Source organism: Manacus vitellinus, unplaced genomic scaffold (genome assembly GCF_001715985.3).
Source record: "Manacus vitellinus isolate BGI_N305 unplaced genomic scaffold, ASM171598v3 scaffold_60_pilon, whole genome shotgun sequence".
NCBI classification, from domain to species: domain Eukaryota; kingdom Metazoa; phylum Chordata; class Aves; order Passeriformes; family Pipridae; genus Manacus; species Manacus vitellinus.
Genome location: NW_021940687.1, coordinates 3,489,848 through 3,514,784, shown reverse-complemented (window position 1 = coordinate 3,514,784; position 24,937 = coordinate 3,489,848). Strand labels below are relative to the sequence as shown.

General features: G+C 48.6%; 1 protein-coding gene across 1 annotated transcript; it reads right to left on the bottom strand.

Annotated features, from left to right (window-relative positions):
- Positions 1–1,454: 1,454 nt before the first annotated feature.
- On the bottom strand, positions 1,455–20,660 carry NGEF (neuronal guanine nucleotide exchange factor). Its single transcript, XM_008924852.2, has 11 exons — positions 20,388–20,660; positions 13,706–13,866; positions 13,412–13,564; positions 11,348–11,477; positions 10,513–10,587; positions 8,523–8,612; positions 7,143–7,306; positions 5,968–6,123; positions 3,496–3,575; positions 2,940–3,044; positions 1,455–2,310 (listed from the first exon to the last, which is right to left on the bottom strand). The coding sequence occupies exons 2-11, from the start codon at positions 13,861–13,863 to the stop codon at positions 2,138–2,140; spliced, it is 1,284 nt and encodes a 427-aa protein (XP_008923100.1). The 5' UTR covers positions 13,864–13,866; positions 20,388–20,660; the 3' UTR covers positions 1,455–2,137.
- Positions 20,661–24,937: the final 4,277 nt, after the last annotated feature.

The following is a 24,937-nucleotide window of genomic DNA, read 5'->3' as shown; positions in this document are numbered from 1 at the left end:
TAGTGAAACAGCTGCTTCTCATCGATGGGTAATCCAGCTTCTGTGTCCTGTGAGAAACACCCCAGGTGGGCATGTTGGACTGCAGTGCCTAGGCTGGCCTGGCTGCTGGGCTGCAAAGCTGGAGGATCTGCACTGTGGTGACTTCTCAGGTAATTTTAACAGATTCCTCGATCTGGAAGTCCCTGGGGGTTTGCACTAGTAAATTTGTGGCTGCTGCAAGGTCTAGACCCTGAGCCAGAGGTTTGGTTGTCTCAGAAAGCTGACTGTGGGGTGCTGATGGGAAGCCTGGCTTGGGGTGTCTCCATTAAATCAGCCCCCTGTTCCAGACTAGAGGCTGCAGGTCCTTCCTGGCCCCAGCTCTGGGCTGGGCACTGGATGGTGACCTGGAGCCTCTGGCTGGTGTGAGCTGCCCAGGGGCCCTTTGCCAGGGGTGCCACAGGTGGCTGGGGCAGCACAACCCTGCTGGCTGTGGTCACATGCTAAGGTGGTGGCACTGAGCTGGACCTGAGCAGCCAATGCCTTCTCTCCCTCTTCACTGCTGTGGCTCCCACCACTTCGGTCCTGGGACTGGCTCTGAGCTGGCTGTACCAGGGCTGTGGTGACAGTAGAGGCAGCCCCAAGGACAGCCCTGGCCCCCCCTCACCTGTGTCTGGCCTCGTGCTGCACACCCCATGTGTAATCTGGGCCCCATATGGTTCAAAGACCAGCTCAGGATCCTCCCTTCAGCAGCTTCCCAGCGTCCTGTTTCCTCCTCACGCTGCTGCTGGCACGGTGGTGCCTCTCCCCTCCGTGCAGGTGGCTGGTGTGTGGTTCCATGGGCAGGCAGCTGCTCTCCATCCCCTCCCCAAGCACAACTGTGGCACCGCCAGAGCATCCACCAGCACAGGCCGCAGTGCCTGGAAGACAGTCCTTTGCAGAGTTCCAGAACAGTCCCAAATACTTGATTTTCCTGGTGGATGCTGGCCACAGCTCAGGACCAGCCTGCAGCTCGAAGGCCCTCGACTGCAGCCGTGTGTGGGAGCTGAACAGCAGGCAGGGGCTGTGGGTCTGTCCTGTGCCCCAGCTCCTCTCAGTGCTGTGCCCTGGGCTTCATGCGGTGCTCAGTGCCACAGCTGGCAGGAGGGATGGCTGTGCTGGGGCAGGGTTTGGGTGTGTACATGGAGGGCAGCCTGTACAGTGGGGCTGGGGGTTACAAGCATGCAGGCAGCGATGGCTGGGCCTCCCACAGCTCGTGGGCCAGCAGCTCCCAGGTCAGGGCAGTCCCTGCTGCGGGGCAGCCCAGCATGCTGTGCTCCCCTGGGCTGTGGTGCTGTGCAGGGAGGCGCTGGCATGGCCACCCTGCGCTGGCCTTGCAGGGAGCAGCAAAGACCACGAGTGCCAGGTCACTGGGAAAGGCCACGGTGGGGGGGCTTCTGCGGTGACCCTGCAGAGGGAGGTGGGCTGGGCAATGAGCCTCGGGCAGGGCCCAGGCGTGCTTCCAGGCCATCGGGCAGGGAGAGATGGAGGTTGGGGCTGGCGAGGCTGGGCTGCTGATGGAGCAGGGCTGGGTGTGGAAGCAGATTGAGGGTCTGCCTGTAGGAATAGGCCCAGCAGCTTCTCAGTAGGAGGGGAAGTGGAGGTCCTGGAGCTTGTCCCAGCTTGTTGCCAACGGGCTCTGAGAGGCAGCGAGACAGCTCCTTGGCTGCAGTTCCTACCCCTGAGGGAGGCTGTGTCCAGAGCACCCCAGACTCGGAAGGGAGCAATGAGCTATGAGTGCTCACACTGGGTGGTGTTAATTGCTCAGTGATGTTGGTGGCCATGTGCCTTTCCCAAATGGTCTGAGCCAGCCCCAGCCAGCACATGTGCAACAAATGGGGCTCAGCCGGCCTTCAGGCAGTGTCCATGGGGCTCATGCTCTTTGGGACTTTACAGAACACCTGGAAAAGGGTTATTTTACAGTTTAGAGCACTGATCTCTAGGAAAGGATCAGTGCTGGGGGGGGCCAGGAACGACAGTCAGGTTGTTCACGGGTGTTAGTGCCTTGTCCGGTGCAGCAGGTCCTCCACCATGTCCCACAGCTGCCACCTCTTCCCAGCTGGCAGCCTCTGTCTCCTGCCCCTCTCCCGGAGGCACTCCAGATGCTCGGGAATGCTGCCAGTCACTGGCGATTTCTGCTGCCCAGTTTCCTTCTCTGACTGTCATCTGACTTGTGCACCCGGAAACACTCCTTCAGGTTCTGGGCTCGGATTTTGGGGTTCAGGATCTCTTCCCCAATAGAACTGGGGAACCAGCCCCTCTCCTGGTCGTGAAGACGCTCCCCAAATATCCAGCCTGAGCAGAGACAGAGACAGGTATAAGCACGGAAGGCCTTTGTTCCTGCACTGGGAGAGTTGTGCTGCAAAGAGCCTGCGGAGCTGACAGAGCTTTCTGGAAGTTGCTCAGAGGCCTGTGCTGGAGCAGACTCAGTCTGTCCATCCAGCAGGGATGTGCCTGAGCAGCACTGTGTGTGGACAACTGGCTTGAGGGATGCCAGCAGAAAGCAGGCACTGCTGCCACTGAGTGCCCTCTGCTGCCCCTGAAGCCACAGGAGTGGTTCCCAGCAGAGACCCAACGTGACAGACCACCAGGGTGTTCCAGAGAGCAGGACTGGGTGGCTGTGAAGCATCATGAAGGTAAGAACAGCTCTGGGATACATCTGGGGTGGCTGTGCCAGCCCTACCATGGCCCACAGCTGGTACCAGGGTGGCTGCGCCAGTATTGCCACAGCTTAGGGCAAGCCTAGATTGTCTGAGTGTTAGGAGAAGGCAATAACTCCCTTCTCCTGCTGTGACCTCCCTCAGCTGTGATGCCAATGCCAAGGTCTCTCTCTGGCTGAAGGGAGAGACTCACAGCTGCCTGCCCAGAGCAAAGCCCAGCCCTCCACAGGGACTCCCAGCTCATCCCCACCCTGTCCCCCGTACCATCGTCTGTCTTGTCCAGGATGTTGAGGACATCAGCCAGTTCCAGGGACAGCTCATCGGGCTGCTGGGCCACGTACGGGTGGACACACTGGATCTGTGGGCAGTCTGCCAGGGAACAGGGCACAGTGAGGGATGACTGGGGTGAAGCCCAGGGCAGGACAGCACAGCTCGGGGGGTGCAGCACCGCCAGCTCTGTGCATGGTCCCTCTGACCTGGTAAGGAACCCTGGGGAGGCCAGAGGGTGCCCCAGCAACAGGGACCAGTGGAGCAGCTCTGTGGGAAGGGAGCTGGGTGCACATCACCACCACAGTGCCAGTCATGAGCAGCCTGGGTGGGAGGGAGAGTGCTGGTGCAGCCCAGCCTGGGTTGGAGGGGGAAAAGGTCAGGGCCAGGCCTAGAGACAAGCAGGTATTGATGGTGGAAACACAAGGGGAGCCCAGGGAGAGGGTTCAACTTTGGCAGAGGCCTCAGGTATGTTACTGGACTGAGATCAGGCAGAGTAAGGCACCCTGGGGTGGGGGCGAAGAGCTCCTGGCTCCCGTGCCGTGTCTCTTACCAACAAGTCTGGATGTAAATGAAACAAACTTGGTTCTCCGGTTTGGGGCCAGTGAAATCATCCAGCGTTTCATTTCACTCCTGGATAGGGCAGACAAACCAAGGCCGTCAGCATGCAACAGTCGTAGGGCCTCCAGCTCTTCTGCCCAGCCAGCCCTGGGCTCTGAATTCCTCCTCCCAGCCTTTTCCTGCCTGCCCCTCAGGGGTCCTGGACTCAGCAGTGATGCTGAGCCCCACTCTTGCACACCCTGGTTGGGATGTCACTCATGGCACAGCGCTCTGGGCCCCGCAGCACAGCCCTGGCTGTCCCCACAGGCAGCAGTGTCCCCCTCTGGGGAGCAGCACTGCTGCTGGGAGCCAGCACAGTGGGGTGGGGGCTTGGGTTCTCTGAGATCTAACAAGCAAAGGCAGCTCTGGCTGGGCTGGTCAATAGGGGCAGTTTTTCCTGGAGATAAGCAGGACAGGAACCATTTATTCCCACAGCTGCTGTGCAGGAACATTTAAAGGGCAGAGCTGATTAATTCCCTTGCAGACAAACGCTGCAGCACACCAAGGGTACCACTCACTCTGCAGGGGATGAGACAGACCCATGTGAATGCACCACCAGCCCCAGCACACTGCAAACCCTTGGTCTGCAGCAGGAGGGTAAGATCTCACAGGTGCTACAGAAACCCCTCGAGGCTTCCCTCAGCCCCACTTGGAAATGGGGCAGTTTGTTTTCACAGGCTCCTGCTCCTGCCTGGAGGCCCAGCTGTGCTCCTGGCTCCAAGGGAACCAGAACTTTCTACCTCCTTAGGTGGTTTTAAAGCCTGAATTTGACACACATCTAAAGCCACTGGAGTGTCTTCTGGGAGGAGAGGGGCCTGAAAGGGAGGCATAAAGGACAAGTGCTGGCAGGCTGATCTGTGGGGCTGGGAATACCTCATGCTTCAGGGCCAAAGCACAATGCCAAGGACCAGTGGAAACACCTTCCTGGTGTGATGAAGATGTGCAGGATGAGGGCCTTGTGCATGGAGGAGCTGCCATGTAGAGACCAACCCAGGGGCTTGCCATGTCTGTCTACAGGCTGGCCTTGCACACAGCTCTTAGGATCCTGTCTGCAGCACCCTGCTCCTGTCGTCCTGCAAGGAGCCCACCTGTGTTCCAGTCCTATCCCTGCAACCAGCTGTGTCCAAATAAGCTGCCAGCTCCTGGCAGTGCCCACCCAGGGTGTTAGCTGTGAGCTGCCACTGAGCAAGTCACCATTGCCATACAGGTTCAGAGCTGCAAGAGCTGTGGAACAGATGCAGAAGGTCTCTGTTTGGCACCCACTTATCCCTTCTAATTCTTTAGTCTTCCTGTCCGTGCCTGGTACTGCCCCCATCATCCCAGCAGCTCTGGAACAGCAGCCTTCAGCAGTTGCTCTATAACACTTCAGTGCTCAAGATCTGTTGGCAAGCCATGTTCTGGATCATATACTTGCTGTGGCCACTTAAAAGATGGAACAGGATGCAGAGCACAGACCTGTGACTGCCTCCCCTGGCCTGGTTTATCAGCCTCTGCACAGCCAAGCCTCGCAGACGTCAGATGTGCGCTTGCCCTGCATAATGTGACTGACATCTCTATTTTCAGTGCAGCAGAGCTGCAGCCACGTGTCTGGGGAGAAGGGGCAGCTGCTCACTGTGCTGGGGGCTCGTCCTCCTGACACTGGTGCTGCGCTGTGCTCAGGGGGTCAGGTGCAGCCCTGGGGCTGGTGCTCACCTGGGGAGGTGGATGATGAACACCAGCCTACTGACAGCAGGTAATATCCAGCTGGGGCTCTGCATCGTCTCTAGGAGCTGTTTAGCTGGTGGCACAGATGCTGTGCCTAGAAAACATGGGCCTGGTAACGCTCAGGCCAGTGAGAAAGCTGTGCCCTGTGCTCCAAACCAATCGGCTCTGTGCTAGTGCAGCTGAATCATTTGCCCAGTCTGAGCTTGCTGGAGCCTGAAGTGAAAAATCAGTGAGCCAAAAAACCTGTATCCAGGGAGACAAGGAGGCCCCCAGCAGCAGAAGGGCTGCACAAGACTGGCACTGGCTGTGGAGACATGGAAGAAGCAGCCAGCAGAGCTGTTGGAGTGTGCCAGTGCACTTCCTTCTTGGTTTTACTTTCTGAATATGCTGCAGGCTGTAAAGCAGCTGGGCCCCTCTGCCTGGGCTGAATTCTGACCTCTCTGTCCCAGAACAGAAAGTGCCTGTACATCCTCCACCCCAGATGCCACAAATACACTGTACAGGAGAGAAACCTGCCTCATTCACCAGTGCCTTTCAGTAGGAGGGGGCAAAGGCAGCCTTGGGAGAGTGATGCTGGGCAGAGAGGGTGGTAGGGCCAGCCCAGCTGCAGCAGTGAGATCCCTCCCTGCGGGCCCCTGGAAAGCCCAGAGAGCTGGTCCCCGTGCAGGCAGAGTGTGAGGGGAGAGCACTGCTGAGTGCTGGCAGGGTGCCTGGTACTCACTGGGACGATGCCTTCAGCATGTAGCTGGCCTCCCGGTCATCTGCATTCTCCAGCAGCCTCAAGATGAAGACATTGGCCAAACTCTGCCCCTGATCTTCCAACTCCTCTACCCGAAGAAGCCCTCGGGGAGCAGAGTCAAACACCTGGTACTTGTCCCTGGGAAAGGTTAGAGAGGAGATTAGGAAAAAACGCAGTTATTCCTGGAGACTTTGGCTTCAGCCACCCAGAACTGTACTGAGGACACAGACCAGGAACCTCTGCATGGCAGGAGGAAAAAAAGATGTCCTGCTGTGGGAAGGGATGAGCAGTTGACTATGAAAACCCACCGCAAAGTAAGAAACCCTCTCCTTGCTCTGCCCCAGGCATCCTGCATGGCCTGGAACAAGTTGCTTGCTCGGAGCTCCCCATGCACAAAACACAGATGGTACTCCCTCAAAGGGGACTGTGACGCTTAATTCATTCCTATTCATGAAATGCCCTCTGTGTTTTCTGGATACCAGTTGCCACAGAAGCAAAACATTTCCCCGCACACAGACACTGCGGCGACACGTTCGTTAGGAACGCTGGGCGGGCGAGATGCTCCCCACCAGTGGGTCTGGTTCAGCCCACAAAGAGTGTGCTGTTCTCTGCTGCTGTGTTTAACCAGTGTCCGCTTGCACAGGAGTCAGTCCTCAGCATGAGAACATCCTCCTCCTCCTGAGGCAGGTTACACCCTGTCAAATATAACTGCTGGCCTCAGGCCTACATTTATACCCCTCCCTGCTGCTCAGACTTTCTAGTCTGCTTTTTTAGAGGCTTAATTGACTAAATCTGAGCTGTTCCTCAGGCAGTGATGAGTCAAAAATCACTTCTTGACAGGAAGGCAGGCCTCCTGGGTCAGCCCACCAACTCATTGCCACTCTGCAGAAACTGCTGGATACAGGCTCACTTACCCTGCTGGAAAACCTGGCCTGGGATCTGTTTAACTCCTGTTTGCCATAAAGTTTCAGCCAGAGAGAGCCGTGCCACCCATGAAGAGTCAGCTGTGCTCAAAGGCAAGGTGACTGATGGAGGGAGGTGTGCAGGTCAGGCCAGGCCCTGTGCCTGGGGGACAGGATGGGATCACAGCTTTGATAAACCCAGGGGCAAACAGGACTAATGAAGTGTCCTGTGTACTACCCAAATTTTGCACTCACCCAGGAATTTGCCGGCAAATCACCAGCAGATCATTGAACAAAAACAGGTAGATTTCTCTGAAGAGTTTCTTGGTGCGAAGTGTTCGTGATGTCTTTGGACCATTCATCTGCTGCAGTTCCCCCTGCTTCAGCAGCCAGCGGGAGTGGGAGATGATGGGCACAGACTAGAAGGGAGGAAAAGATGGCAAAGTTCAGGAGAGGAGCAAAACCCCTTGGATTCAAGTGGTCAGGATGTTGAAAGTAAGAAGAGGTGCAAAAGGAGGGGTGGTGAGCTCCTGTCAGCACAACCTGCACTGCAGAGGCTGCAGCAGAGCTGCAAGGAGAGGGCAGTGCCCTCTGCCATCCACAGCCCAGCCCAGCAGTGTGACAGCACTCAGACAGGGGCACAGCAGGGGCCCGAGAATGGACAGACACCTAAGGATGGCAATGCTGGATTGAAACAACAGCCCAAGCCCTGAGCTCTCTCTGGGAGAGCCCATGTCTCATCAGCTGGGCTGAGCTTTTCTGGCCAGGGAGACTGACTTTCAGAAACATGTATTTGGCCTTTTGGCTATAAAAAACCCCAGATTAAATGGGTTTTAACTGGTTGTGTCTGGCCTAGCCAGGAGGAGATACTGTCCACGAGCCACCACAGCACTTCTGCTAGAGTTTTAACACACACTGCGTTAAAAACAAGAAGCCCAGAACAAAATACATCTTATGCTAGAAGAACACTACACTTCCCATTGACCAAAATATTGAAAAATATCTGTATAATTGCTACCCTTTCTACCTTCTTTCCCTTCCAGTGTTTGCCACATGCACGGTGGCACAGTCCTCACACTCCCTGTGCCAGTGCCCAAGGCAGACCTGCTCCAGGGATGAACCAGCTCCTTCCTGTCATTACAACCCAAGCTTTACCAGAAGTGGAGGCAGCTTTGTAGCTACCCCAATGTACTGCTGTCCTGTGGGCTGTGGTCTAGCCCTCACACACTGGTGAAGTGCTCTGGAAAAATCAAATTTGTTTGTTTTGGTTGTTCAGGCACATAAAAAGGTTACTGGGAAGCTAAATGTGATCCTTAAAGTTCATGAAGCAGACAGACCTGAGAAGCATCTCCATGGCACTCATGAAAAGGATTGACAACTTTATACTCAGCGCTGGAGTTTCATGGTATATATTAAATGAAATCTGGTCAGATGTTCCTAAATATTGATTTAGTCATTCCCTTAGTGGAGCCAAAATAGATCAGCACCAGGTAATAAGAGACTGTACATAATGTATAAATGCAGTGATGAATTAAAATGCCATGACAATCTTCATCTGGGTATTTTTCAGCTTTCAAGTGTTTCCCTTTGTAGCTTTCATCTACCTTTAACATCATTACCAGCCTGTGCTTATACCTTGATCTTGAATTCCAGCTTCTTCTGGATGCTGATCATCTGCTCTGTTCGGCTCATCTTCCGGACACCTTCATTACAGGCTTTCACCACCTGGGAAAAGAGAGCAGAAAGGTTTGCCTCCACTGGCCTGAAGTGCTGGACAGCATGGAAAGGCCTGACCATCAGGGAAGTGCCCTGCTGTAACAGGAATTGCCTAAGCCAAGCTCTTCTATCAACATTGTGTTTGCATGAAAAAGAGAAGGGGAAAAAACCTCAGAACCCAAACGACCAAAAGCCCCCAAACACCCAGAAGATGTTACAGGTGGAACTGCCTATCAGAGGACACATTAGGTGGCTCCAATCAGTTACTGAACCAGACAGTGTAAAACAATGTTCCTGTTGCACAGCAAAAGGAACAGTTCATTTTCCGGATCCTGACACACCATGCATCTCATCTCCCCTGCTCCCAGCACTTGAAATGAGGAACATGTGCAGTGTCATCTTCAAGAAGAGAAAGGAGCCAAACATCTTCATTTCAAAAATGCAAATGCTGTGGTTCTGCCAAGCAGCATCAGATGCCAAGGCTATGAAATGTCCCAGGGAAAGAGACGTCGTTCATCATACAGAGCCCAGCTGTGTTCTGAGTGCAAACTTTTAACTGAAAACCCACAGCCAACTGCAGGCACTACCCTGTTACAGGGACCTTAACCTAGATGCCACTGTCTGTTTCATAAGGAGCAACTCTCTGGAGAACTGGCTTGGCAGAAAAATTACACTGGAGAACAAGCTCCACTTTGTGCTCTGTTTCTGCAACTCAAAATCCACCCGAGTATCAGCAACTGAAACAGTGACCACCTCTTGTCTCTCAAACAGGATCCCTACAGAGAAAATAAGTGCTGGATGACCTCTGTTGTGATGCCTGTACCTAGCTGGATATGAGGTATCTAAGCTTAAACACTTACAGATCAGTGTTTAACCATGCAAAGGAGTTAGCAAACTGATCATGTGAGTCACTGATAACTGAATATAAAGCCAGCATTTTTCCATCAGCAGCTGTAGTCACCTGCACGCCACAGGAACAGGCCTTCCTCAGGCTACTGACCAGTGGGAAAAGAACTGGCTATCAGAGGGATTCTGCAAACACTGACATAGCACAGAACATCCTTCACTGAAAGCTCCATCTTCATCCCGAGCAACCTCCAAGTGTACACTTCCTAGACTAGTTGAGGGCAAATCCAAGAGCCACTTCTGTCCCAGTGTTTCAGTCAGAAGCTGCAAGCCCGTGCTCAGGGTAATGTTCTAGCAGAGTTTTCAACTTCAAATGCTTATGTTGAACTGCAGGAGCCAGGAGATGTTCCAAGCACTCTGTCCCAGCACATGTAGCTGCCAGCTACGTCCAGACCATTCATACATGAAATCAGCCTGTCTGACCATGTCAGGAAGAGCCCAGATAGAAAACATCCCACTGCCTTCCTGGTGTTTTGTACACAGAAGTAACTAGCACAACTGAACACCACATCTACCTCCCAGACTCAGGGAAGAGGGCTAAAGGCAGTCTTGGGGACTTCATTAGGAAACTGTTATTCTAGGTCAGAGGAAGAAGTGTGTTGTGTTGGAGGAAACCTGACACAGTTGTGCTCTGCTGCCTGCTGCCACTAATTACACCTCTCAATGGGATCCATCACCTTCAGGTATCTGCAAAAATGGCTTGTGTTCTTGTGTTCTTGGAGACCCCGAGGAAAAACATTCCCTCTGCCCTTTCCTATGGCAGAAGCACACACATCTGCTGTCAGCAAGGGATTCCTTGTCACTGACATTAAAGTGCTGCTAGCTTAGTCCATCTTTCAGACTTAAGAAAAAAAAAATTAGTCTTGAAATGCAGTGACAGGATTCAAAGAGACAGCTCCAGGATGAAATGTAGTCCGTAGGTCATTTTTTGAGGGGTGTGTGTGCATGAAATGAGCATCATGGTTTAATCTTAATGGTCTTCAGTTAACCTATTCAGACTTACTGTTTCCAATTCTTTATGTGCATCCAGGGCTGTAGATTCCCTGTCAGATTTCTCTTCCACTTTCTTCAAAATGTTCTGCAGGGGAGGAAAGGCTGTGTTAATGGTGATCCCAACCTGAGAGCACAGAAAGGTCTTCACTAGCCTATGAGCTACTGCTGGCCATCAGTCTAATTACAGGAGAGGTGACAGAGTACAGTGACTCTCACCTCTTGGTTCCTATTTCTCATTAAAACCTGTTCCCATATGACCTTATATCTAAGGGAAATATAACAAGCAGACTCTTATTTTATAAATAAATTAATAAATAAATATAGCTAGAGCTGGCACTGACAGATAATGTTACTGGTACTGCCACTGGGATAAGACCATTTGGGACTGAGCTGTTTCCTCATCCCTACAAGCATGTTCTCCAGCAGTGTTTAGACAAGCTGGCAAAGCACAGGAGGAAAATGGCTGACAGTCTGGTCCAAGCCATCATATGATGTAGCATCCCCATGTCCACCAGCTGTTCTGCATCTGTGTGTCACCATCCTAACCATCAGGCAGCTGGGTTAATGGACTGCTGCTGCCCTTTCTAGCAGCTCAATGAAGTCCCTTCCCACTCTCTCACTCAGTAAAAGCTATCTGGCAAATCCAACACTAACTTGGGGATGGTCTCTGCAAGACTGAAATCTTTTTTCTGTATTCATGGAGAATGTCTAACTCTGTGGAAAGGCTTCTCCCAGCTCTAGGGTTGATCATGGCTGTATCTAAGCCCCATTCACAGCTGCTGGAAAAGAAAATTACAAGAGTGATCCAGAAGACCTTTGTGACAGAGATAAGAGCAAAACTCTACCTGCACCAGCAGCTTGAGCCGAGTGATTCTTTGAAATGGCAGAATCAGGAAGGAAGAAAAGGACAGGCCTTTGCACTTGGGATCCTGCTCCAGCTGTGAGATCACTTCCCGGAAAGCTGGTTTGTCCTGGCTGAGAAGAGAGACAGAGAAGGTGAGGACTTGGAGTGCTACCCTGCCTGGGACTCGCCTATATGGCTGGTGACCCAAAAGCAGCTTGGTCTCAAGAGACAGCATCTGCCACAGAAGATAAGAGAGGAGGAGGGGACTGAATGCCTCTAGGTGTATTTTAGTTTGAATCTAAAACTATTTATAGTGTTGGGGGAGGGAAAAAATAGATTTCTAATGTACAAGCCATGGTAGCGTTCACATATGTTCATCTCCAGCTCAGCAGCATACACTGCGTGCGTAGGTGTGTGTGAATGGGGTGTGTGTCCAAGTACATGACTCAGAACCATAATTATATATTTTTACACAGTTGGAACTCTGTGACAAGGTGAAATTCACACAGTCATAAGAACAAGACAAGCCACAGAACAGCTCAAGCTTGGATATTCCTTGCTGCTTAGCTGGAGGATGGCAATCATTATCTGGCCTGAGAAGGGCAGGGGCCATGCCCAAGCCTTCCCTGATGGTGTTCCCAGGACATGGGTGGGCCATGGACACAGCTGCATGGAGCAGTCTCAGAAGGCCCAGCTGCCACAGGCAAAGCCAAAGCTTCCTGGTAGTCACAGGGCTCCAGGGAAGGCTGGCACTGCTGGAGCCCTGGCCAGCAGAAACAGCGTGGAGCCAAGGAGGCTGCTAACGGTGCTAAACCTGTCTGTACTGTGTGTTCCTCACGACATCCAAGAGAAGCCACTGGCAGTGCTCCCTGCTGCAGCAGGTACTCTGTGATGGTGTGACTCACCTGCCCAGTGGGGGGAACTGTGACACACCTCAGGCTTCGAGTTCAGCCCAGTGCTGCAAAATTCTTGTGCTAGCTGGGAGCCCGGGCTTCGAAGGGAGTCTGCTCTTTTCGATTTGCCTCATGTATTCTCACAGACAAAAAATGCTGCCCTCAGAATTCACACTGAGGAATATCTCCATCTCCAACAGGTCCTTTTTAAGCTCAAATAATCCAGCCTATTGCTGCTTTGCTTCTGAGTGTTTAGCTAATGACTGTAAGCAAACTGTTTCTATTCTGTAGTTGCACTGCTCACCTCTGACTGAAGGAACCCTGTCATACCCTCCTTTTGGAGAGAACAGCTGGCCAAGCTCAGCAGAAGCCCCTTAAAAGTAGGTTTTTTCCTCAAAAGCTGGAGAGCGGAAAAGGAAAGGACTTGGGATTGTTACACTTGCCTGAACCAGCTGCTGCTACAGGAGAAAAAACACTGCAGCATGGGCAATGGGCTGTCCTGAAAGAATCCAGGACACCGTAACTAAAGAAAAATTAAATCTCCTGCTCAAAGACAAGCTTGTAGGGCACTCATTGTTTTGAGCTGGTATCAGAGAATTCCTACTGGACCAAAAGACTTGCTAAACTTGAAAAATACTACAAAAATATCTTGGATTATACCCTCAGGCTTAAGGCTGTGTGTGTAACACCAGAATGTGAAGCAAATAGCGTTTGCTTTTTTTTCCCCCTTTTAAGAAAATTCTTTTGTTCTGAAAAAGAGTTAATTGGGAAGGTCAAATGTCTTGCTGAAAAGCTTGGGAAAAGCAGTGGCTGTTTGTGTCATCAGAGATCTATATTATATTCATGGCCTTTTATCTCTTGCCTCTACTTGCAGTTTAAAAATACGTGCATTTCACAATCACGTGGCCCTGTGTGCACCACAACTATTTCCCACAGTTGGGAACTGCTGGTTCTGAATTTATTTGCCATGTTACCTGCATACTATATAACCCCATCTTTACTATAAAGCCTTTAATTGTGGGGGGGTTTTTATGGCTGTAGTGAGAAATCAGTGAAGTGGGAAATCCTGTTTCCGTGCTATCCAGCCCTTTCTCATACATATCAAAATTACAGCTAAATCCGTGGCCTGTACCATTTTGCAAAGTAATTTAGCAACAGGGACTAGAACTCACAGAAGCTGCTTGTAAGCTCTCTCCTGGTAGGTCTGGTTGGACACGTAGGTGATGTACACGGAGAAGTGATTGACCGTGTGCTGGTAGACGATGTCGCACACGTCCGAGATCACGATGTTCTCCTCCACCCGCTGCTCCAGGTCCAACAGGAAGCTAGATGAGAAAGCCAGCACCCATATTTAATTGTGGCCTGCCTGTGGCAGGCAATCCCCAGGAGCAGTCAGCTCCTCCATCCCTGTACAGCTGAGGTTAGCTAAAGCCATTGCCTGCCCTGCCATTCAGCAGCTGCCTTACCGCTCGCTGACAGCCATCACGTCCAGGACGTTGGAGAAAAGGATGTGTGCCTCAGACGGGTGTAAGATCTTCTTCAGGCGTTCATTCTCCATGAAGTGAGACACCAGCAGATTCAGACTCTTGTAATATGAGGCTTCAGAAGTAACCAGCTCAAACATGGCCTGGGGGAGAATCCCAAAGAAGGCAATCAGCAGGTACCTTCTGCTTCTACAGAGAGGCACCCCGGCGTTGCTGAGAACATCTGTGCTGCACAGCCACGGGCCTTGCACCCACCCTCCAGCCCAGAGCACAGGGAGAGGGAAGCCTGCAACACATTTGCCACATGTTACAGGGGATAGTGACTTGAACAGGGAAGGTTTCTTCCCTCAATCATCTGCCCTGACCCAAAGGAAATAGAGCTGTTACTGTCCGAGTGAGGCTCCCTGGTCAGCCCTGGCCATACACTTTTCTGGCCCAATCCACAGAGGACCAGGACGAGACACGGTAGTCCCTAACTAATACCATCCATCATAAATTAACTCCAAACTTCAGCCTTTGCTTATCCTATTAGAAGAGAAAACTCTGGAGCAAAACCTCAGGACAAGGATGTGGTCTGTGGAAGCAGAAAGACAAATTGGTGGTTTGGTTCGGAGATAAAGATCAATTTAATGAGATGAAGATATATAGTCTTCTGCCTACAGTAGGTGCCACAGAGACAGTCCACTACTGGCACACAGAACTTCCTTACTCTCTGAGGGAGTCTTTGTTGCTTTTGTTCAGGATGAGATACAAAAGGAGAGCATTTACACAACTCCCATTAGTTGAAGTAAGATTAACTGAAGATTCTCACGAGAGCTTCATGAGAGCTGAAAAATTGTTAGATCCTCCAGACATCTGTTGATGAAGGTGCATCTTGGGCTCCTTGTCCTGGGGCTGGCCCATGCAGCCACTACTGAGAGAGGAACCTTTTATAGGTCAGTGAAAGTCTTGTTTCCTTGGATCCAAAGCTACTTGGATGCTCCCCTCCTGCCCAGGGCAGGGCAGTGGCAGGGCCCTGAGCTCTCCCAGCAGCTGCAGGGCCCAGCTACAGCCAAGGACATCCAGTGGAGCTACAGGTACATGCAGGACTTTTTGTCCTGTGCATATATTAAGATATCTTCTGAATTAGCTGGGGGTCTGTGTTGTGGTTTGCTTGTTGTTTGTTTGTTTGTTTGCTCTTTTTAAAGAAATGATTTGATATTCTCCACTGCTCAGTTTCTGGCCTTTTCCTGGAAATATCACTGTGCACCACAGAAGAACCCAAGGCAGAGACCTGGGCTGTGTCCCTGACACTGTGCTGCAGTCCAAGATCTGGAGGACAGGCACAGCAAGGAGGGACTGTTACTCAATCCAGAGCTGCTAAAATAGCAGTTTAAGTGATGTTTCAGCTCTTTGCAGGGTTGGTAGCCCAGGAAGTATTCCCAGTGGGCAGTAAATTCAAACATGGTCCTTTCCTGCACCGGAGAGGGAAACTCAGCTCCCCAAAGGAAGATGGATAGAGATGACTCTATCAGTCAGTGACTGCATCAGAGAGTGTTTAAGGAATAAGAGGGTGCTGGATTTTTTTTCAAGGCCAGTTTTCTCATGAGAAAAGCAGAGGAGTATCAGCTCAGCTTCTCCAACAGCTTTACCCAGGCACCTGGTGAACCTGGGAGAGAACCTCTCTCTTTCTGCATGACCGGCTCAGTCCTAAATGCAACTTTTACAGCTTTAACTGTATCTTTTTATTTGAGAAATGAGAGCAGAAGTGGAAATACAAAGATACAACAAAGAATAAGACTGGGCATGTTGGGACAGCCAACTATCCCTTCCAGATATCCTGGAGATTGACACCTCCTATCATTTTTTCTGCCAAATTTGATTGCAGGATGGTTGTGAGAGCCAAGATCAAGACTTGCCACTCTACCACAGCCTTTAAATCTTGAGACAATTTGCTTCCTCTAGGAGGTTGCTTCCTGGTCTGTAGAAGCTCCTCTGCCTGTGTTTGGAGAAATCAATTTGTGTATGTTTGCTGTTCACCATAGTGGAGGGTGCATGGGCAGGTGCAGAGTGCTGGCCATTCAAAAGAAATAATGAAATCCCTAGGGAAAATATCCCTGCACAGGGTTCTGACTTAAAGGAGATGCTGAAAGTAAAGAACATCTTCACTGGTTGGGACAAGCTTCTGGAAGTGTTCATAGCATGTGCAAGGTGCCAGATTCCTAATTTACACTGGAGATCCAGCTAGTCCTCTGCAGACCAAAAGGACCTGCTCCAGGCAGCCCAGCCAGTTGTTTGTGCTTTGGAGGAGGAAAACAAGCTGCAAACCTCCTAAACTGGCACCAAACATCCACCTGTGACGTGATGATGTGATCCCTGTGGAGTAACTGAGCTCTGCCAGCTCTAAGCAGTCACTAGAAAAAAGAGCATCAACCTCTGGTCTCAGAAGTGCAAAAATATTAGGAAAAAATCTGAACTAAATGTCAGTTGACATATTGCTGTCTCCTGAGCCTGAAACTCTGTCTTGGAAACAAGACCACACCATCAGTCCCCTGGGTCATTAACTTCATGAAATCTCACAAGCACGTAAAAGCTATGCTATCATTTTCATTGCTTATGTTTTGGCAGGGATGCTGAGAAAGGAAAAGGGATGTGAAGCCTAAGGAAGAAGGAAATGCAGACGATCGAAAAGGAAAAGAAATAAGAGTCACCAAGGACAAGATTAATCCTACAGGCTCAATTCCCACTGAGGCAACATGGTGTTTTATTGCATGGACTGGAAATACCCATTCCTGATGGCCCTGCTCTTCACATAACCCACCAGGTAAGAAGGGGAGTCCTGGTCTAGTCTAGGAGGGACATTGCTCTGACTCCTTGCCATGGCATTGGCTTTGATCAGCTCTCAGACCTGGTTACCTTCACAGGGTCAGTGCATTAAGTTCAGCACAAGAGCACCCTGAAGGTTTGAAATCTAAGATTTACCCAGTGAAGGAGACAAAATTAAGTATTTCCTGGACATTTTTGTGAAAATGGAACAAAAAAGAAAGACTGCCTGCTTGTCAAATGTGCTCTTCTACACAAGCCATGCCACCAGTGCACACAACTTTTGCTCAAGCAAAGAATATTTCCAGAGCAGCAGCTCTCTCACCTAAATTCACACCATGGGTGCAGACTAGTCTGTCTCGGCCCTTCTTCTAACAACAAAGTGACCTGAATAAAAAAAATACCTGGCAAAAACTTCTATCAAAGCTCATACATCTCAGCAAAAATGGTTCAGTTCAAAGACTGAGAATAGTTTGCTAAACTATTTTCATTCCCAAATTGTTTTGGATGAGTTCCACTCAGCTCCAAACCTCCTTAAACACAGAAGATAAACAGGGTGTAGGAAAATCAGAGGCCTTTTCCAACCTAAACAGTTCTATAAGACAGAGTCCAACCATAACATAACACAGTTAGCAAGCAAGAAAGGTCAAAATGAAGAAACTATACAGTAAATAAAAAAAGGACAGACTGAAAAGGAGAGAACTGAACTAGGAAGTAGGAATAAACCACAGAGCTGCTCCACAAAAAGGCCATACCACTATTTTACTTAGGATCATGCTGAAAGAATTTTCACTGATTAAATGTCATTTCTCTGGATCACTATCTCTTCAGAGCCTAGTGGCTTGGGGACAGAGTTTGTTTTAATGTAAATCTCATGTAACACAGGGAGTGTGTTCTCTCAAGGCATTTCTTCCTCCTGCTACACACACGTGCCTGTCATTCCTTCCACTGTGTCTCCATGTCAGAACCCAGAGCATCTCTTTTGGCTTGTTCTTCTTGCATCATCACATCTTCTAGGGAGTTAGAAGAAAGCCCTTGGTGATCCATGTTCTGCTGTGTTTGCTCAACACACACCTAGGTAATTAAAACTACCCTATCAATGACTGAGTCGCTTCTGATAATTATTCTGGTAGCACATAATTTTTGTATTTCCCTGACCTTTGTGGTCTGTACCATGTATTTTTCTGCATTTGCAGCTGCATTTTTCTGGGGTGCTCCCAGCTGTTGTTTCGTATCTTTCTAATCTCACTTGTGCTTCAGATGGGAAAGGCTGGTGTGGCAGAGGCCATGGCTGTCTGAATTCTGAGTTCCCAGGGTTAATGGGCTGTGCTGCAACATTTTTTGTTTCTGAAATTGCTGAAATGTGGATGTGGATTTGGGGGCGGTTGGGTTTGGGGTTTTTTGTTGTTTTGTTTTGTTTTTTTCTTCCTGAAACTCCGTTTTCTGACTCATCTGTTCCAATGGGGACAATAACAAATTGCCTCCCATGACACTTTTCAAGCATTCATTGTTCTTCCAGTCAAGTTTCTTGTTTTGATGCTTGAAAAACACCTGTCTTTTTTTGCCTTGCTGCAAAAGTTGCTGAGGCTGCTCAGCAACTTTCCATCATTGCCCATAATGAAGACCAGATTCCTCTTCTTGTTCTTGTCTCTCTCACTTTGAAGATTCCTGCAGATGTGTGACTTTTCCTGAGGGTTTATGCCCTGCTCTGTCACATCTACAGTGACGTTCCCTTCCTTGGCTGTGAAGAGGGGTGTTAACTTCAACTTTCTTTCAATTTGTGTACCAGTACTGTTTCCTGTGGTCTCAATAATACTTTTGTTCTATCTCTCCTGGCTGAAGAGCTACAAGCTCTTCTAGGCCCTGTGTTTACTGCAGCTTTGAGGATAAAACAGGTCAGACAGGTACGATTTTGTCCTTAAGATGTTAACTCCATAATTTCTGCTGTCCTGTACTTCAGGAAAATGTCTCCAATCCTCCTTTGTGAAGCTGAACATTCTACATTCACCAAAACCCTCGAGTACAGCTCACACTCACAGTTCACATCCAGCTTGGTCAGGGTTCCAGCACTGCAGGAGCAAGCAGTGCTTGCTTATAGCAAGGCTGGATCCAACATCATCTCAATTGCCTCAGTGATTCCTCCAGCCCTCCTTGTTTTCTGTCCTTGACTCTCCTCACAAAGCAAATTCTCCACTTTGTCCGTCCAATGTTCAGCCAATTTCACAGCTTTCTGGCTTTGAGCAGCATTATAATCTCTCACTGTGCTAATCCCAGAACAAACAGGAAGAAAATTTCAGCTGTGATAAAGTAACGCTGGAGAAAGCACAGCACTTCTTTAAGGCAGCACTGTCCCATTCTCCATCTGCTTTATTTCTCTTGTTATTTAAGCAGAGAGGAGAAAATTGAGCACACTTAATGTAGGGATTTAGCAGCACAGAGATTTTTTTTCCTTAAAACACCTACAGGTAATGAATGTAACTTAACGGAAATGGCAGGCTTTGAAATCTATAGTGCACACTTTTAAGCAAATATTTCTCTGTAAAAAACTCTTCATTTTGAAGCAAAAAAAGAAAAAGAAAAGCTTGTAATTTTTCAGATGCCAGATTGTGTTTGTAATGCTGGCACTTTGAAGTATCATGTTTTGCCAGGTAAACAGAACAAATCTGATATGGAAATAACCAGTGCAGAAGAAGAACACGAAAAGCAACAAATCATTTCAGTCACCTTCAGCCCTAACCCTGACTCAGTAACAGCCTGTGCTTGCCAGCCCAAGGTACTGTGTATAAACATGGGTCCATTGCACTAAGGGTGTGAGTGGCACAGCCCTGCCCATCACAGCCCCCGGGGCACAGGATGAGCACTGGCACTGTGTGCACAAGGAGTTCATCAGTGATGATTGTGCAGGTCCAAGTAAACTTGGGGGAACTGCTCACACCCTGAGGTGTTCTTCAACACCTCGGATACAATCTCACAAGCCAGAGATGAACAGACACACTGCCACAACCATCTCAGCAGAAGCAATGCTGGTGCAGGAGCATGGTCGGACTCAAAGGATGGAGCCTTTGAAGTCCCCTTGCTCGTATTACAACGCACACCACACACTAAACAAGGCTTGTCATCTGCTCTGAATGCAGTGCTATGTATTGACAGAGAGCACTCAGGCTCCCCACACTCCCCAGAATAGCAACCAGTTGTAAATTGCTGTGCAACTGATGTTTTCATGACTTGTGGCAGCTACCCCCACCCACTCCTTTCACTGTGTGATGCAGCCCTGTAAGTCAACAGCATGCAACTCTAAAGCAGTGACATCACTGCACTGTCTGGCTAAAACACAAATATACCTGTCATTATTTTTTCCTGTTTTGCAATAGAGTCCAAGTAACAAAAATTAAATATAAGGAAGTTTATCAGTCTCCATCTCTTCTCTTTCTATTAATGCCATCACATTCAAAACCTTACGGTTGAATTCTTCTAAGATTTCTAGTGGAAAGTATGTGTCCTGCTAGTAACTTCAGAAGAGGATTAATGTGCACTGGAATCAAAAGCTCTACTGTAAAAACCTCCTCATTATCCCTCTTCCTTTGTAAATTGCTCCTAAAGCTGAATCAGAAAAGGGAAAAGTTCTTTTTGCCACAGAAATGTCCGGCAGCAACAGAACATACAGAATATGGAACAACACCTGTAGTTTCAAGAAAGAGTGAGTGATGCTAACCAGAGCAACACAGAAAATACTCAGCAGGGCAAGGCTTGTCTGTGACTGCTGTGAAGCTTTTAGTTTTTAAATCTCGATAATCTACCTTAATCCACTCTCACTTTTTAAAGCAGCAATGCAGTTAAGAAGCACTCTGCCTTCCCTCATTACCTCCTGCAGCTTGATCTCATCTGGCTGGAGGATGCTGAGGACGCCGCTGCTCCGGATCTCGGGAAGATCTTGCCATAAGTTGAACCTGGAGTTGGAATTCCTCAGCAAACTGATTTGTGGTGGAGCTTTGTTTTCGGTTGTACTTGTAGGCTCTGCTTCAGACGGGGTTTCCTCGCTGGGTGAAGTCTCCTCAGGGTCTGTCTGTGAATCCTGCAGTCGCCTGGTTTCAATCTCCTCGCGTGTAGACTTATCTCGATATTCCTGGTACAAGAGCCCTAGGAGGGAACATAACAGGTCTGAGAGGTGACAGCTGAACAAGAGAGTAGAAAAGTGTTATGGGAAAAGCAATTGCTTTGTTCACCTCAGCAGAGGTGAGAGAGATCCCTTCTGTGCAGAGCAAAAAGCCAATTATGGCATTCCTACTTCAGCCAGAAGTGGAAACTATAAATGGAAGACCATTCCTAAATCTACAGTGTTGTCAGCAACCTGCTCTACAAAACATTTAGTAACACAGTCAGAGGAATCTGTGATCAATCAGAAGACCTAAAAGAAGCGGTTCATCATTTGCCAGGCTTTTAATTGTCTTTTAAAGCTCGATTTTCTCTTATATTACTACGTTACAAGTTTTATAGGTTGATATGTATGTTTAAATGTGTGTCTGGAAAAGTAATACTGCCTACATTGAAACCACTTTAAAGGAGCAATTTGATGGCAATGAAAATCCTTAATGAGGAAACACGGAGCTGCTGTTAAGGCAGGTGAAGCTTTAAGACAAGAAGCTACAGTTACTAGTTTGTTTTGGTATGACCTTGTGGTTAGCCTTGAACGTGTTGCTTAATATCCCTCTGCTTTCCTTTTTGGTTTCTATGATGACTGAAGATACAAAATTAACATTCAAAAGGTACCTGAATGTTACATCACTAAGGAACAGGGTCTGAATTGACACCATCTGGCAGTACATCAATCACAGGACGTGGCTTCTGAGTTTCAATTACTAACTTCAGGAGTAGATGAAACAACTGAAATTTGCCCCCACCCCTGATTTCAGCTGACAGCACAAAAAAGGTAGGACTCCTGAAATTCCTTGGTCATCTTTAGAACATCCTTTGTCTCTCTGAGGGCTTTTGAACGGTCCCATTTCTCTTTCTGAACCATCTGTAGGACCCAGAATTTTAACTGCTTGAATACAAAATGTAATTTAGAAGATACGCGAAGACAAGAAAACATGAACATACTCTGAGTCACTCTCCTCCCTTACTGAAATTGAAGAAGCACAATTACATTATCTCACTTGGTTTATGCTTGAATTGTAAAGTGTAACACGAATGAATAAAAAGTCTTTGATGTTAAAAAGAACACCCTACATAATTTATTTTATCTGAATCGCTAGAGGTTAAAATTTATCTGGTCACATGCATTCACAATATTTGATCTCAGAAGCAGATTTTGTGTGTAATAAGGTGAGAGACAACGGGGTCAGGAGTTTGTCTAGCGAGGACAGAAATGTAGATGCTGCTGCCTATTAAAACTCTGGACCCATATCCACGAGGCTCTGTACCAGTCACTGCTAAAACTACATGGGAAATACGCTGGGGAAAAGCACAGAGACAGGGACAGCGTTGCTGCAGTCTGCGAGTGTATCCTGTTATCTGTTCTTCCTGGAAAGATGTTCAACACTGGATTAAAATAGCAATAAGGGGAGCTGTGCCTAGGAAACCATATAGTCTTCTGTTAGCTTCCTACACAATGCTGAGCAGAGGAGACTTCCCCTGAAGTTTTGCATGCTGCTGCTACTTATGTAATTTCTCTCTGCGTCAACGAGGCTTATATGGCTTTCCTAGGCATCACTGCCTGTTCTTCAGCTTCAGGGAGGGTGCTGAGGATGTAGCAGGGTGGAAAGGCTCCTCCAGGAAAGAGTGGAGAGCCTGAGAAATGGGAGCTGCCTTCAGTGGCACTGATCTGCAGGCTCAGCCTGTGCTCAGGGCTCTGGGGCAGCACAGCACTGGGTCCTTCTGGCCCACAGAGAGCAGGACAGGCTGGGCAGTAACACCCTGCAGGAGCGTGGGCAGTGCTCCACTTGAGGGAAAATACGCTGGGAAGCTGAAGTGAAATCTATTTTACTCATATTGGAGATACTTACATGCAGTGTTGACTGTACAGCCACGTTGTGCTGGTGGGTCTGCCTTGCAAGTCAGAGGATATTTTGTGTAAGGGGGATTTTAGGGCCCCTTGTGCAGATCTGGAGAGCAGCTCTTTAAAAAACGTCCTCAAGACTATTTCCCCCTTGCTTTTAAGGAAACAAAACGCAGACAATGAAACTTGATTTTGTTTCCAGGTTCCCTGACTGCCCAAGAGATAAGACCTATGGAGCCGTCAGTGGCAGGCAAAGGCAAATATAGACATGGAGAGATCTGACTGAAGAAACTCATCCAGAAATGACAGCAAGGGAAATAAAGAGAGACTGGCTGAAGCTCTACCACAGACAGCAATATGGAGAGAAAGCAGGAAGGTGGTACCAGAAGAAAGACAAAAGGCAGGTAGGTAAATGTTTTAGGCAGAAGCGTAGGAAGAAACAAGGAAGGCTGTGCCAGCAAGAATAAGAGATATTCCCACTTTCTTGGTCTAAAAGGTCTATCCATACGTCAGTAAAGAGGTTACAATGGGTAGAGAAGTGACTCAGATGAGAGAGAGCGAGAGAGAAGCTATGCCAAAGCCTCATCCAGACGGACAGGAGATGGCCACAGCACAGGACAGGTAACAGATGCAAGGTCAGGGAACAGGGTCTTGACATGTTGACAGGAGAACAATACATCTGGGAACTGACTGTGTAGAAAGAAGATGTTGAATGTGACTCAGAGGATATAATGATTTAGTAAATGCTTACATTTAATTAAGTGAACAAGTACAAAATGTCAGGGACCTGTACCAGCTCCATTCATTCCTTATTGTCCCAACTGTCCTTACTGTGACCTGTGGTCTGTGGTCAGACCATGAGTTTGGTGTTAATTATTGACCTTAGTGTTTAAGGCTGACCTTGCTAATGTGTGTTTACATAGTTTTTATAGTACATAACAGACTTTTCCCTTTCTGTTTATTCCATCTAATTTCACTGTCACAGTCTCCCTTTCCCAGCTCTCTCAAAACCTGGGAGGGTAATTGAAAAACTAGTTACTAATTGTGGAAATCCTTGCCTTAGAGAGTTAGCAGCGCTCTTAAAGTAAAAATTATTACATTGAAAGCTATGTAAAATCTCAGGAGGCCCAGAGACGTTTTCTCTGAAATTCTCTGCTCCAGTTTCAGGCAAAAAGTCCACTAATGCCTCAAAGGTAGGAGGGAGGGAAGGGAGCCAGCGTTCTCCAGCCATTTGATGTGACATCTCTGTTGGGGACAAGCGTTGCATCTCTGGTTGTCAAAACCCTGTCTCCTCCGTCAGGGTCAAAACAGACCCACTTGCAGTTACACTGATGTGTGCAGAGCTTTTGCACACCTTCCCTCTGACACACAGCACACAAAAATATACATGAATATAGCAACTGGGTTCCTTTGAAATCCTGCTGGCTTTAGTATTTTTATCTCACCTCTTAGCTGCACAGTCCCAGTAAACTGACAACGTTTTGACACATCTTCCTTGGGAGATTAGTACCTCCACAGCCAAAAGCAGGTAACAGATCTGGTAACACGCATGCAAATTGTTCACCACTTTCCTCCAGAAGGCCCCAGACTCAGCTGCTTTTTCTGACAGACGCTGGCAAGCTGCTGGCTTCACACCAGCCTCCTTCCCCAGCACTGTCCCAGTGGCATCAGGCACAGCAAGAACCAGTCTTGCCTGCCACAACCTGACAGCAAACAGCAAAGACATCAAACAGCATGAGAAGCCTCCTCATTCGTGCCAGGGAGGTTTGCTTTGCTGCTCGTGAGAGTTATCTCCCCGATTTTCCCATGCTAAGTGCTGCATTCCTGCCCTCTAGATTAAAGTGTTTGTTTCATTTCCTGGAACTGAGCAGAATTGTTTAAAAACAAAGCTTCTATATTCCCACCACAAAAACTGCCCTAGGACGGGGTTTTACTTTGCCATTGCCCAAATCCCGCTGAGGAAAGTCACAATTCCGATGTGGGAAATAAAAGAAACAAGCTGTGAAGGTCCTCTCTGCATGCCACAAAATATAATAATAATTAAAAAAAAAAAAAAGAGAAATAAACCACAAAAGCAAAAGCGTGACAGTCCTCTCTTCCACAACCACCCAGATAACCTCAACTCTGTGTTTTTAGAGACCACAAATGATAAAATCACTTACTCCTCTCCTGCAAGTGCTATGCCAGTGGCTGTTACATCGACTAGATGCGAACCCCGTGCATACAACCAATGTCCGACAGGACGAGTGACACAATACTTTAGTCTTATGTCTTTTGAGTACACAAAATCATATTTTGCCAGAAAGTTTGGGGTAGCCTGAACGATTAATTGCTTCGTAATTACAAGAAGTAATCGTTGTTTATGAACGGGAGTCAGGCTACTCAGCAACTGCATTAATCTCCTGCCAGGCAGCGCA